Genomic DNA, 15,119 nt, shown 5'->3' on the forward strand with positions numbered 1-15,119 from the left:
AAAGGATTTTATGTCATGATCATCATTATTGTCTGAATCGCTTTTCAAACTATTAAAGTAACTTAAAGACCTGCTAAGAAAAACAAAACCTCGTATCCATGATGCGTACGTTTAATCATAGTATGGAAGAGCCTACTTATTACGGAACACTATCGGATTTCAACGGATACCTACCACACGGATTTACATATCACAAGACTTGAATAGTGATATTCTCTCGTGTTTGTTATTTGTAAATGTGCGCGTTATTTATTTAGATAAATCCAATTTTCTTTGGACTTTTCAGTCTACAGTAGGTATAAATCAGGGAGTTCTAATACCACAGAATAATAATAAGTACTACGTACAGAAGTTTTACTTCGCGAAGGAATTAAAAAAAAATTATGCTCAATGCCATTAACAATATGGTGTAATTTAGCCTGTCTCAAGAATCAAGCACCATTTTGTTGACAAACGTCAGTGATCGGCACTGCGCCGAAGCTATAGGGCTGACTTCGGTAAAATGATGTGACGTGAGGTGCCAAACTGCGGAAATTGGCGGAGGAAATACATGATTTAGCATGAATTATCATGGATAATATTAACTACTTATTTACCTCTCAGTGTCTTGAGGCAACTTAAAAAAGTACATTCTGTGTTTTTATTATTATTTAGGCAGTTAAATACTGCACAGTATTTAGTACACCATTTTCTTTATTTTCTTCCATCATACACAAGAATACGCGTGCGTGAGTCAATGTTCGCTCGTATGTGAGGCCTTGTCGAATAGTATCCTGTAGGTGGGCCATCGTGCGTGTTTTGTTTTCGATGTAAACTCGCGGAGATGAACAGGCCTGTTAATACTCTCAATCCATTTTATTATTTTGTTACTTCAGTGTCATTTTTTTGGACGGAGCATCAAACAACAAACTGTCGACTATAATACTCGTATAACTTCGTATTACGAAGTACGTACTCGTACGTACCATTTGAATAAAACTATTGTAATTATAAATACTGACTAACCTGGTTCAAAGGCGGGCTAATTTCTGAGTACCTACCTAATATCATTTCGATATAGTTGGAAATTGATAAAATCTTATCATGATTTTAATTATGTTTAATTTTAATTACACGTCGAATTTCAAGAAATTAATTATTTAATTTCTTGTATTACAAGTCGCTGTTCAATGTTCATATTGTAGGACTTTGTTGAATAAGGGTACTAGGGAATTATAAATCAAAGCATCGATAGAGGTAAAAGCCTTCGTCGAATAAACGAAAATAGATAATATTATGATTATAAACCCGGTATTCTGTTTTCATTTCATTAAAGGGGATCATTTACAAAATATTACACGTCGGCTGGCGACGTTACAAAAACAATGACGCAAGATATTGTACTTATGGTTAATAAAAAAGTGCTAATGATTTGTACGTGTGTGTGTACCTTATTAGGGCAGGACAAATGCGGTTAAGGCGCTATGATATTTCTTGTACACGAGGATATTTTGCCAATTTGCTGTTCTACTGTTATACCTACACACGAATAAGTTTTATGCGCGGTAATTGATCTTGAAATGTAATACTTAATTAAAAAAATGCTTAATTATTCTACTCGTTATTCTCCTATAATGTCACATTCTACACGCCATAAAAAAAAGTTTGAATCAAGAATTTTAATCAATGACTCATCACCTAAGTATGCTACCTTGAAATTAATTTTGTCGCAGAAAGTATTTTAGAAAAATTCCCGCTTATGTTATTTAATTAGAAGGAAAAAATATCTTCTAATTGTAACTATTTAACTAAGCTCTTTTCTTGCAATAATGAAACCCACCTGTAGATTCTTTAATAAATAATTTCTTTATTTTGTGATCTGATGTGCTAAAAGTCACGAAGCCTGTTGTAAACGTAGTACAGTCAACAGGTTATCAACCAATATAAGGTTTATTAATAGTCTAGTAAAGAAATGAGTCTTTGATTATTAAGGGCAAACTTTACAAAATAAGTACTTATTTGCACCATTACCAAAAGTTAGGGAAATAAAGCAACAATCAAGTATCGTAATTCTCTAATCAAATTCATCTGCTCAAGTAGGTACCGGTGCCGTTACTGATGTGGGTGACGGATTGGTCCTGTGCCCCGATTACGCCAATTTTTGACGTCTCCAATACAGACGCGCTTCATCGATTTCTTCGATTCTGCGATACGGATTTGTCAAAACAGCTGACGTCCGGGCACGTTGAAGATGATTTTTAGCGTAATCGGGGCCCTGGAAGCCGATGTCACTGTATAACCGGTAGCATTCGACTGGCGTTGGCATTTGAGTTTGTTAAGCCTAGGCGCAGACCACCGACTTTTTGTCGGCCGATAGTTGGGTCGGGCTGTTAATAGGACTTATATGGAAGTACACACACTACACCGGCCGATTCCTCATACAAATTGGAAGTCGTTCCAACTATCGGTCAACTAAAAGTCGGAAGTCTATGGGGATTCCAAGTCAGACAAAATTAAAAGAAACATCATTCTCGTCAACGAAACGCGATGTCCGATGTCTACGACAAACGCTACTACTACTACTACGAAACTACTACGCGAAACGCTAACAACGCACACGTTAGAATCAAAATCCATTCTGACAAAATTCTATCGACTTAAAAACCTAAAACTTTCCCTCTACCGGTATCGAACTATTTTCACTATAATAATCAAAACATTTTTTAGGGGAAGGTTAATGTGTATCATAAAACATTCAAATTACACCTGCGCGAAGGCAGGGCGGGTCGGTGGCGTATGAATAAAATAATCAAATCTAAAAGTGACGAGCATACGTTGCCAAGCGCAGAGGCGTGATTTCAGGCAATTCGTCACGCACATGACACGCAACCTTATCACGTGGGAGCGGGATAATTAAAATATGTATAGAAAATGAGGAATTTACATTATGTAATTGGAATAAAAATAATAATATTTACAACTCATTTCAATGCTTTTAATCAGTGCACTAATGTTACGAGTAAGTTGATGCGGTCGGGATAAGCCCGGATCTCATAAAACAGAACACACATTTATTAAATCGCCACAATCAATTGTTTTTTATTAATCATCGATAACGAGCTTTCAATGAGTTAAATTGCGGTTGTTAAAGTTTGCGGCCGAATGAAATTGTGCAAATAAGTATTGCCGATTCCATTTTCAAAAGGTTCTTTTTAAAAAGTGAATCACTTGAGGTATCATAGTAGGTACTTATTATTACTCTGTGGTATCATATAAAATCTTCAGTTTCTGATTTACTTCATATAAGTTATAGATAGATATTATGTGAAGTTGTCACATACCTAATACTGAAACATTTCTCTGAGGTATTGTAGAGTCATTTCATACGTACATACGTCATAGTCGATCAGAGTCATACGTACGTACCTACGTACGAGTGTTTATGCGCATTAGTGCAGTCAAGTTCAAGTAAACTTACTTTGATTTTTTTGGCATAATATTTGATAAATGGTTGCTCGTTTCAACTTTTGTAATTAACTCTTAAAAATCCAACTTTAATACTTTGGTGACAATGAATTTTCTTGTGATACTTAAATCTTTTTTCAACCGAGAGCATTTTGTTCAAGAATTCAAAACATTTTGAGAAAGGATTAACTTTTCCCTATTAATTTAAAAAATAGCAAATAAAAGCGGAAATAATGTTGAAATACAATTATAAAAGTATACTGGTAAGTAGGCCTACTTAAATGACAGCTTTATAGGTTGGCTTAAATGACTTTGTATTGTCTTAATTTAGCGTAAATGTTTAAAAACATGAATCGTGAGTCACTTACTTGACGTTGTTCCTCATGTTGAAGTTCGTGGATATGTACTCTGCGTCCCCACTGCAACAAAACACTGACGTTAATGTTGTCACATAAATGACTAACTTAAGCTGAGTTGTACCACCTTATTTTAACCGTAAAAACAACATAAGCGATGCTTTCTGTATGGAGTTTGACGTTTGTCAAAGTTAAAGTAAGATGGTGCAACTCAGCCTTAAAATTGGCGTTGTCAGTTGTTACTCAGATCCGCTGCGGACTAAAGGCGTGAAAGTACGTCCCACTAGCAAGCACGTAAAAGGAAGTACGATCTATTCTATTGGTCCTTCAAAGAATCGTGTTTCTCGGTCATTGCACTGTGCATAATGCAATATCCACTGATTATTTCGGAAAACAATAGAGCAGACAGGATTCGCTGACATACTGAAGGGGTAAATGTACTAAATTAGTACCAGCTAATTAAAGAGCCGATCTATTACTAGTATTAAATTAAAGGGTGTTCTCCTGATCAGCGCGCTTGATCTCACCAGCTACACATTTCCACAACCAGTGGATCCGGTTAAACGTGTAAGAAAACATCGATGTGACATAAATGGCTGGTCGTGACCAGACACGTTTTCTAATATCAGTAATAGGGTGATTTTAAATGAGTAGTTTCCTACTTTACTTCGGAACATGTACGACGTTTCCTTCGCTGTAAGTGGATCTTAAATGCACTTGATGCGCCTGCACACGCATCGGGACGATCAGTTTACCTTGTTTGAGAGCCCTACTTTACTGCACTCGCAATTTTGTTTTCTACATCCACTAAAAACCGATTTAAATTTAGCATACATGAAGGTCGAAAATATAAGGCATTTAGCAGTTAAGGCCTGTAATTAGTACTTATTTGCAACTTTACTTTAGTAACGAAAATTGCATGGCTATTGCCTACTCTGTTTTGAAGGGAGAATTTGCAAAAGTTAATTACATAGGTTATTTTGCGTGTAGACCGCAACCATGTCATTTTCGGTGTTTAGTTACGGAAATAGGTGTACCTACCTTATGTAAAGTCGAAGGACTTAGCGCAGGCAGAGATCTCATCAGTAAGTAGGTACGTTTAGTTTTAGGTAAATTATATCAGTTTCTTTTTAGTAGTTAGTACAATAATTTAAGATAGGTATTGAAATCGGTTTGAAGTTTAGAACAGTTCAAGCCTATTTTGTAAACATGAAATGCATAGCCCATTTTCATGCTTACTCTAGCATGTCCACGGCACTTTTGTTTAATATTATGGTCCTTGAATACTAAATTGTAGTAATTTTTGACAAAATAGTCGACATTATAAATAGTATTTCACACGATGATTTTCCAAAACATAACTATGTAATTATTTATCGTTTTTCTAGTTTCGATTAAGGTTACAAGGTGGCCGACGACCTCACAAAGGTAGCAGGAAGGTGCTGGATGCAGGCCGCTATCAACCGGCCTTTGTGGAAATCATTGGGGGAGGCCTATGTTCAATAGTGGACGTCCTATGGCTGAAATGATGATGTGATGATGATGATACGTGGTTTTGCGATTTATGCATGCCATTTTTGAATAGTAAATAAATACGTATACGTAAACTACAAGTTAATTTACTTACTACAAGAATCCTTTAGCCTAGCCTAATAATGGATTAATTTTATCTAACGCGTAAAAAGAGGGCTAAATCGCATTACATCAAAGCCGTTCCAACATTAAAAATAACAAAATAATGTGTCTCTTGATACTGAACTTTGCTCCTAAAAGGTTAAGTTAAACGAGCTACTGAAAATTACTGAACAAACTATAGCAATCACAATATATGACGTGCGCAGAGAACAACGTCCAAATACGTAGTAGAGTGAGAATTAAACGCAGTCTACCGTAGAGTCGTTCAGTACATTTCGTAGTTAGTTTTATCAGGGGAAAATATTAACCCTTTGAATGGTGGAGGCTTCTTATTGGCTCAAAGCGTTATATTTTAGAGAGAAAAGGAAATCTACTTTTTAAATTATTGAGCTCAGCTGCTATTTCAAGTAATCTCTTAAAATTAGCACATTCTGGCAGCTGAATTTATTTGTAGGTTGCAACAAATAAATCATTTTTGAACAAATGGATGATATACATACAGTATTAAAAGTTATTAGGTACTGAGGTGCTATACATAATAATAAATTTATTTAATATTTTAGCAGAAAAATGGAATATTTTTTTGTTAGTTATAAATATACTAAAAAGTGACGACAATTTTGTGTTTATATACCTTTATAAAATATTTTGATTCTGGAGTTTAAACACTTATCCATATTGTTAGAATTTGCTTGGAGGACCGCCCAATCCACGACATAAGTTACTACGTATGTAAAACCATACCAAGGGAGGGTTAAGTGACACGTGATTCACGGTTATTGGCAACACAGGTGAGTTCAGCGGCCATGACCGGGGAAGATTAAGGCTGAGTTGCACCACCTAACTTTAACGGTAACTTTATCGATAACCGGTGCTTTTTGTATGGAGTTTGACAGATTTTTGACGATTGTTAAAGTTAAAGTAAGATGGTGCAACCCAGCCTAAGACTCAATTAATTTTACCCTCCATTAATAAGGAAGATCACAATTGTGCGAGACGTGAATCACACAGTGCGAAACGTCGTAATTTTACGTAAGGACAACATTGTATGTGTTAATATAAATCAAGGGATTCATGTTTCATGTGAATAAGTATCTACTACAACTGCGTTTAACTGCGATCTGTGATGTGATAATAGATTTCTCTACCTACACTACCTACTAAAGGTTGTATGATAACTTAGATATATCACTACCTTAACTTTAAACCGTAACTTGACTTGGTATGGAGTTTGACAGACTTTGGACGTTTGTTGTCGTTAAGGTAACATGGTGCAACCCAGTTTACGTTGTTGATAACGTATCCACAGTTAATTAATAGATTGAAAGCTAGAGAGCAGATTCCTATGATAAAGTTACAAATGTGACAATTTGCATGTCTGCAATCGCTTCGCTTCGATGTTTTCTGTAGTTACTTCGCTCCGTGAAGCGATTTTGAAATTAAAACTGTAGCGAATGTAACTTTGTCTAGGAGGATGCGTGCGCGAAGACTGATCGACTAACTAACACTCGTTCGTTTGATGAGATCGACATGAACACTATTGTTATTTTCTCGCATTTTTCTACGTGATTTGAAATATTTATCAAAAATATCTTCAAATCACATGAATAAGTCACTGAGTCATATTTTTTAATCTAGTAATAGTATGTATTATCGAAGTCTGAAAAAAGCTCAATTAATTGAATTATCATTAGCTAAAATGGTTTCTAATGAATGTTTAAGTAATGACCCAACAATTAATACAAACTTGCGTCGTTACTTAAGCACTGGACTGAATTAATTTATTTATTGAATAACGACGGACTGAATGATTCATGAATTTTAATAACGAGAAAAAATATCGATAATTAAGTATAACACGTGCAATGTTAATGTTGTTTTACTTGTTTTATAAAATGAATTCGACTCAGTTTGTATTCCAATGGATTCAATTATTGGATTGTGAAAAAATTTTACTTTACTTTGTATGTAACCTTCGTATTGGTCATAGAAATCACTAAAATAAATTAATTTATAGCAGAAGAACCATTTTAGCAATTATTCGACTTGTTAACATTATTATTAAACTATTTATTAATTAATATTAAAAGAAAATTTAGAAAAATGTACGAAATTTTCCAAGAAAATATCTACCTACTATATTCAACTCCTGAGCATCGGACAAACTCATTGTTGAGTTTTGCAATCTGATCGCAGTAACAGGAATTTAACGGAAATAAAAACTAGTATTTTGCTTCTTGATACTCGTAAATCTTGTCCAAAACAGTGTTTGATTTAGATCAATTTGCGTTTCATACAAGAACATTTTAATACTAATGCATGTTGCGATTCAAATTTCATAAATAGGACTGTAAATCACATTTAAGTGTCAAGCGATCGACAATATTGTTCAATTGAAGCAGACACATCGTCTGTAACTACCGCTAATGTAGAGTTTGAGCGATTTTCGTTTCTAGTGGTGTTGTTTTAGGGCTCTCATTTCGCCGATACACATGAATCATTGGTTGTGCTTCCATGCTGTCTATAGAGCTGCTCAAAATCTTCGATCGTAGAATTGTTGAAATAACGCCATCAATGATACAAGGCCAAAGTCAGACAATTATTATAGAAACCTGGTCAATTTTATCTGTTGCCGCCAAAACCCATAATAACCAACCTCAGGCTGAGTTGCACCATCTTACTGTGACTTTGACATACGTCAAAAATCTGTCAAAGTCCATACAAAAAACACCGATTATTGTCATTGTTACGGTTAAAATATGGTGGTGCAACTTAGCCTTAAAGTACTTGCAACTAGCGTCAAAAGTTGTAGGGACTTGTGATTGGTTAAGACTACAAGTTTTCCAATGATATAGACGGGCATGCAATGCTTTTTTTTTTTAAGGGACGCGCTCTGGTAGCTTGAGGAGCTTTTTCAGCTTCACCGGGCAGAGTGGCGAGTACAGAAGGTACTCTAGCCGTTTGGCGATCGTCGGTCGCAGACCGACGTTCGCGATCGGGCCGTATCGAGCGCATAAGGCGCCCGATCAGTGGCGAACCCAACTAGAGGGTTGCCCACCGCGGTGATGGACCAAAGTCCAGCCTACGGCGGGCTCACTCTAGTGGGCCCGATCGAGGGGCATACAATGCAATGTCACCATTTTAGAAAATGGAAACTTCACTTAATTCTCAATTATAAAAACTAATGTATTTTCGCACGCCTTTAAGAGTTGTCACAGTATGCTAATGTTTCAACTTGTGTTTCATATATGATAATAACGAATCATCATCAGCATTTTCAGCCACAGGACGTCCACTGCTGAACATAGGCCTCCCTCAATGATTTTCACAATGGCCGGTTGGTGGCGGCTCGCATCCAGCGCCTTCCCGCTACCTTTATGAGGTCGTCGGTCCACCTTGTGTACGAGGTACGAGGTACGAGGCCTCCACTCCAGAACCTTGCTGCCCCATCAGCCGTCAGTTCTGCGTACTATGTGCCCTGCCCATTGCCACTTCAGCTTGCTAGTCCGTTGGGTTATGTCAGCGACTTTAGTTCGTTTACGGATCCCCTCATTTCTGATTCGATCTCATAAAGAAACACCGAGCATAGCCCTCTCAATAGCACGCTGTGCGATTTTGATTAATAACGAATAAAGAAATGTAATTTCTAATAAAAATCTGATTCTAAAAGATCATAAATAAAATAGTTTGGTTTGAACATATTAATAAATAGCTACATTACTTGTAACACAGGTACTTACACATCAAAATACAGGCACCTTTGCGTGTCGATCTAAAAGTCCTTATAAAGTAAAATAAGATGGAAACATATTGAAATATTTCCCATTTTAATATAAAGTCACATGATAAAGATTCCAATAAAGATAACATTCTAATGTAATTCCATTACACAAACATTGTATCTTGAATATTGAATATTAAAATCTTACCTCGGAAATTTAATCCCGACACGACTGAAATTAATGTGAATATTGAGATGTATGAAATTAATTCGTTTCACACATAGTACCTATTTGACTACAAACATTTGTTTAACACGTTGAGTGCGAAACCAGGTCTATAGACCTTGTGTACGTCTCGCTTACCGTGCGGCTAAGAAAATTATAGACTTCCTTGTCGTGCGAAAGGCATAACTTCAATTGGGTCCGGTGTAGAAAAGTGATGAATATATATCTGTGATGTATTCTTAAAATAGAATCCAATGATGTACCTACCTTAATACCAGGTTTTTAGACCTGGTACCGCACGAAAGTAATAAAATGTCTTCACAATGCGAAACCAGGTCGAAGCACCTTGTACCCTGCGCACCTGGTACCGCACCCCACGCTAGGTTCGTGCAGCCAGTGTTGCCTCGCATTCGTAAGAAACGCACATGTCGACATGGCGTCAAGAAAAACAAACAAAATCAAAACTGCAAATTGATTATAATTTAATTTGCTACACGATTTATTGCTAATTTAAATAATGTTTTTCGTGACAAACATTTGAAGTTGCAACTTAATGTTATTAAATATGTTTTCTTTAAATAAAGCTTATTTAAGTATTTATGCACGTATATATTATTTGTAAAATATTTAGACTAAATTATTAAAACATCTTTGTTTGTTACTTTTTTAAATTTTTATTAAAACTTAATTTAAACTATCGATATTTGTATTTCACATCCCTAGAATACCCACCAGACTTCCCTACTTCAGTGCGGCACAGGGTGCATAAGCCTTGTATTTTGAATATAGCTATAATTTTTATACTAAACAAGTTATTCACGAACGCCTTCAGGTGTATGTCAATAAATGCATTATTATTAATATTCAAAGAAAAAAAACACAATATCTATTAACATGAAGCCAAAAATAAAATTAATATATCTTAAATATTACAAGGTCTTTAAGCCTTGTGCCGCCACAATGTAAGTTTTAATACCAGGTTTACTGACCTTGTACCGAAGGAATGGAAAGTATTAGAAAGTTACTGCCGCAGCAAAGGTGTTAACATATCTTTGAAATAGTTATTTATTAAAAACTAGCGGCCGCGCGCGACTTCGTAGGTACGCGTGGATCCCGATTTACCCCCTTCATCTACCTATGTATCTTACGCGGTTTAGATTTTTTCATACAATTTTTTTTCCCGCTAACTCCCGTTCAGGTGGGAATTTTGCAATATCCTGTTGTAACTAAGCTTTAAGTTTACTAAGGTACCTGCATGCCAAATTTCAAGCGTCTATATTACGCGGTTTAGATTTTTTCATACAAATGTTTTTTCCCGCTAACTCCCGTTCCCGTGTAAATTTTGCAATATCCTGTTGTAAGTAAGCCTTAAATTTACTAAGGTACCTGCATGCCAAATTTCAAGCGTCTATCTTACGCGTTTTAGAGTTTTTTATACAAATGTTTTTTCCAGCTAACTCCCGTTCCCGTGGGAATTTTGCAATATTCTGTTGTAACTAAGCTTTGAATTTACTAAGGTACCTGCATGCCAAATTTCAAGCGTCTAACTTAAGCGGTTTAGATTTTTCATACAAAAGAATTTTCCCGCTAATTCACGTTCCCGTGGGCATTCTTAGGTATCCTATAACCTGCCCAGGAGTATGAAGAATAATTGTACCAAGTTTCGTTAAAATCCGCCGAGTAGTTTTTGTTTCTATAAGGAACATACAGACAGACAGACAGACAAAAATTTTACTGATTGCATTTTTGGCATCAGTATCGATCACTAATCACCCCCTAAATAGTTATTTTGAAAATATATTTCATGTACAGAATTGACCTCTCTACAGATTTATTATAAGTAATAGAAGATAATTGTACCTTGTTACGATTGTGAGTCAGGAAAGTTTTAATCATTATTAAGTATCACGCAATTTTATTAATGACTTTACTTATACTTATGTAAAGCGTTAACTTAATTAAATTGCAGTTTTGTAATAGTAAAATTTTAGTGTAAGCTAATATTTTAAATAGATAAGTACATATGCATACGAATATTTAATAAAAAATTTGGTGAAAACCAAAATTTCTGAATAATATTTTTCAAAATCAATTTTTGTGTGCAATGGAATTACTGTTAAGCTTAAGTCATTTTTAATCAATTGTTAATTAAAAAGTGTTCACTATCATGTAAATTAATCATATTTCGAACGAACTGTTGTTGCAGATTTAATTTTAATTAATAAAATAACTATTGGAAGTTAAAAGTTAAGTTAAGTCCAAAACCTAATAGTTGGGTGCCAAAATAACTTAAATTGAAAAGTGATTGCATTAACTAAGGATGTGGAATTGTGGATCGATTTACTTCAAATACTTAGGCCCAGTTTTTGATCCGTAGTATTGCTAATTGGTAATGTTAAATACGGATCAAAAAACTGCGCCTTACTTAATTTTACTCGAGAATTTCTCTGCAATTTAAATTAGATACAATAAACCGGTTTATATTACGTGTGGCAATTTGATTGCGGTTAGTATTGACATGTGGAATGCATAATACTTAGACAATCAGCTAATCTTCACAACATCACTTAATTGCATTCTATACAGGATGTATGAAGAATTGCGACGTCCTTTTTCTTCGTTGATAACATTCTACATATTAAAATTTAATACGTTAACGTTAACTAGAAAGAGCAATAGGCTCTTAGTATTCAGTGAATTCAGACTATTGACTTAAATTGTTTGTATAAAACTGAGCTTATTCAAAGTAGGTACTCAATAAAAACCACTTACTATGTGTAGATTAAAGTAGATTACTTATGTTTTTTTATTATAATAAAAAAACATAAGTAAATGTTTTACCAAAACGTTTAAGGGCTCGCTCTTAAGGTGTACCTACAACATATTGCATAATTTTTTGCCCTAGTGTTCGAGACTATCATTTGGCAAGGTTGTGAATATTATTGTTACAAACTAGAAAGTCACCAGAGTAGCTGAACAAAAAACAAAAAACGCTATAATATTCTTGATGACTTTTTTATTGTACACCCTGTATAGGAAGGAATTGCGTCTATACAAATACGAATGATAATTACTGCGTTCCACCATAGGTAATAAATATATTTATACTAAAAATATAATCTTTAGCAAGTTTACTAACTTGACATGAGATCCAAATGTAGAGATGTATGGCAAAAGTGCGATCTGAACTAACATGTAGAGCAGAAACAATTACTATTAAACCGTGGTTATCAATTTACTGTGTGGGTTCTTTGAGCTTGCCGGCACTCCCTCACACTGCAATCTAGGCCTGTTTCGTCCTTACTATTAAAGTCGTGCATCACTGCAACTCGATCCGAAGATGCGTTTCTTTAAACCTCCTTCAATACATTTTAAAAGTTTACCAAACGAACGGTATCTTGTTTATTTGGATAAAACATACCTAATACCGTATTATCTAAAATCTGAAGTTGACCTGACTTCGAGATGTAGGATATTTGCGACATTAAAACGGAACTATTGACCTCAATCGAATTGAATGGATTAGAGAGCACAGTTCCACACTAACTGTAAACCACCTTCTTTAAATCAGACAGGTATGCATCCCACTCCGCGGATTCACTGGTTTATATGACAGCTCCTTTACAACCAACGATTTTACGATGATGGAACTGCTTTTAGAAAATATAGACATTTTTATGATCGAATAGAGAGGCATTACTGACTCAGGAGTAACAACATAGAGTAGCTTGTTTGCAATTTATCGTGCAAGGACGTATTCTTCAAGTGGCGAAATGAAAATAACATCTCCATCGGATTTATTTCGGTACGTAATTTTTATTGACCTTGAGTGTATCGATAACCAAGAACGATGACATTTTCATTGAATAAGATTTTATCATCGCTGCTCGAATAAAGGCTCCATGTCTATAAAATTCTTTACTGATTTATTTTATATCGCCAGCGCGTGTTTATAGTGTGAGTAGTGGTCTTCACTTTCAATAAATATTTTGTCGATTCATAAAAGTAACTGGTACCCACAAAAAGAAGTTAGATACTGACGTAAGATATTCGTAGTAATGTTATCTTCGTGTACTATCAAAATTATATTTAAGTATAAATAAATAATTATCGAAAACCAATTAGTCACGTTTTGACATTTGAATTATTATTTTTAGATACATTAACTATCTTGAATAATGTTACATTTTGTCGGTCTTTTAATCGCAAATATTATGAGTATCACTTAGCTACAACATTATTAAAAAATTTTTGATAACTTGTATCAACGTCATGTTTGGAGTACCTAAACAAGACAATTTTTTTGCATAAATTGTGAACTAACTAATTACTTCAAAATCAAAGTTACTTGAAATGGATATTTAGACATTGTGCATTTGTTATGTTAACATTATTGCATAGCTCTCGTAACATCAAAGAAACAGTGGCTTTCAATCAATTTTCCTATAAATAGTAACTCGTAACTTTTTATTCTCTACGTCATAAACCTATTCACATTGGCACGCAATTTAGGATCAGTTCACAAGTACAAGAAAATATTTAGGGAGAAACTGGTTTTTATAAAGCAGGAGTTAGCACCTCTCGAACGCAAAGTACTTTGATTGAAATGATATTAGGGCGCGTAGCGAGCGATCTGCTTACAGAGGTGTAAGTAATCGCATAAACCCGGGATCACGTGAAAATTGTTATCCCTTTAAGAAACACGATATCACGTTCGCGTACTTTACGAGAGAGAGAATTTACAGAAAACATACGTTATCATATATTAAAGAAGGGCACCAAGCTGCGTCGTGTTTGGAATAAACTTTATCTATCTAACAAAACAACCAGTTAGCATGTCCCATGTTATTATCAATCTTCTAACGTGATAAAAGTCATTTTAAATTTAATTATTTCACGATATGGTTGTGAAGCGAGTTTAACTGCGTACATGTTTATATTTTTTTAACTTAGAGCGAAGTAAATAACACGATGAAGTCACTTTTAACTTGATCTTGAAAGCTTAGTTTACTGTAAACTCAGTTTTCACTTGTTAATGCTTGATTTAAAATTTTTAACACTCACTATAATTTACAACACGACACCATAAATGAAATAAAAACAGAAAAGCGTAATAAAACTTAGAAAGGACTTGGGCGCGCGAAATTCACCATTTGGATTTGTACAAGGCTAAGAAATAGTGTGAAGCATAATCAGCTCGCAATATGCAGCATAACATGCGGAAGAAAATGTGAAAAGTTGTGTACTGACCTCATTGAACCCGGGGTAGTGTTGAGTTGTGTGTACGAGCCTAAGCGGTCGGCATGCGAGGCGCGGGCGTCGCGAGCGGCTGTCGGGCGAGGAGTCGGCGCCGCCGGCACCGTCGTAGCACGCCGGATAACCAACAATTAACAGACCGTGATCAGTTTCGGGAGTACCGCGAGCGCTCACCTTTGCCGTGCGGGTCGCTGCTGCGTCGTCGACCGCGGTGCGACTGAGTCGCGCGCCCACCCGGCGCTTACTTTTATATGCTTCCCCTACTGCGGAGTGACGAGCCCTCCGAGTAGGGGAAGCAATTCCCCGTCGAAGAGCTCCAGGAAGGAGCCGCTACGGGCGACCCGCTGCCGGCGCGACCGTTCAGCCGCTGAAACTTCGTTATCTAAAACTTACTTTAGGGACAAGAACTCTGCCGGGTTGGTGAAAGATTCACCCGTTAGAAAACTTTTTACTTTAATAATATTCCAGTACTTCTAGTACT

General features: G+C 35.5%; 1 protein-coding gene across 3 annotated transcripts in view; it reads right to left on the reverse strand.

Moving 5' to 3' along the window:
* Nep2 (M13 family metallopeptidase neprilysin 2) overlaps positions 1-14,848 on the reverse strand; it is a 64,223-nt gene extending 49,375 nt beyond the window's left edge. For all 3 annotated transcript variants that reach the window (XM_028318410.1, XM_028318409.1, XM_028318408.1), the window contains exons 1-2: positions 14,633-14,848; positions 3,813-3,863 (exon numbers count right to left, since the gene is read on the reverse strand). In XM_028318410.1, the coding sequence (XP_028174211.1) occupies positions 3,813-3,863; positions 14,633-14,637 (56 nt within the window). In that variant the 5' untranslated portion in view covers positions 14,638-14,848. The remainder of the gene's footprint in view (positions 1-3,812; positions 3,864-14,632) is intronic.
* Positions 14,849-15,119: the final 271 nt, after the last annotated feature.

The sequence above is a fragment of the Ostrinia furnacalis genome, unplaced genomic scaffold (genome assembly GCF_004193835.3).
Source record: "Ostrinia furnacalis isolate ACB-3 unplaced genomic scaffold, ASM419383v2 OfSCF6815, whole genome shotgun sequence".
Taxonomy (NCBI): domain Eukaryota; kingdom Metazoa; phylum Arthropoda; class Insecta; order Lepidoptera; family Crambidae; genus Ostrinia; species Ostrinia furnacalis.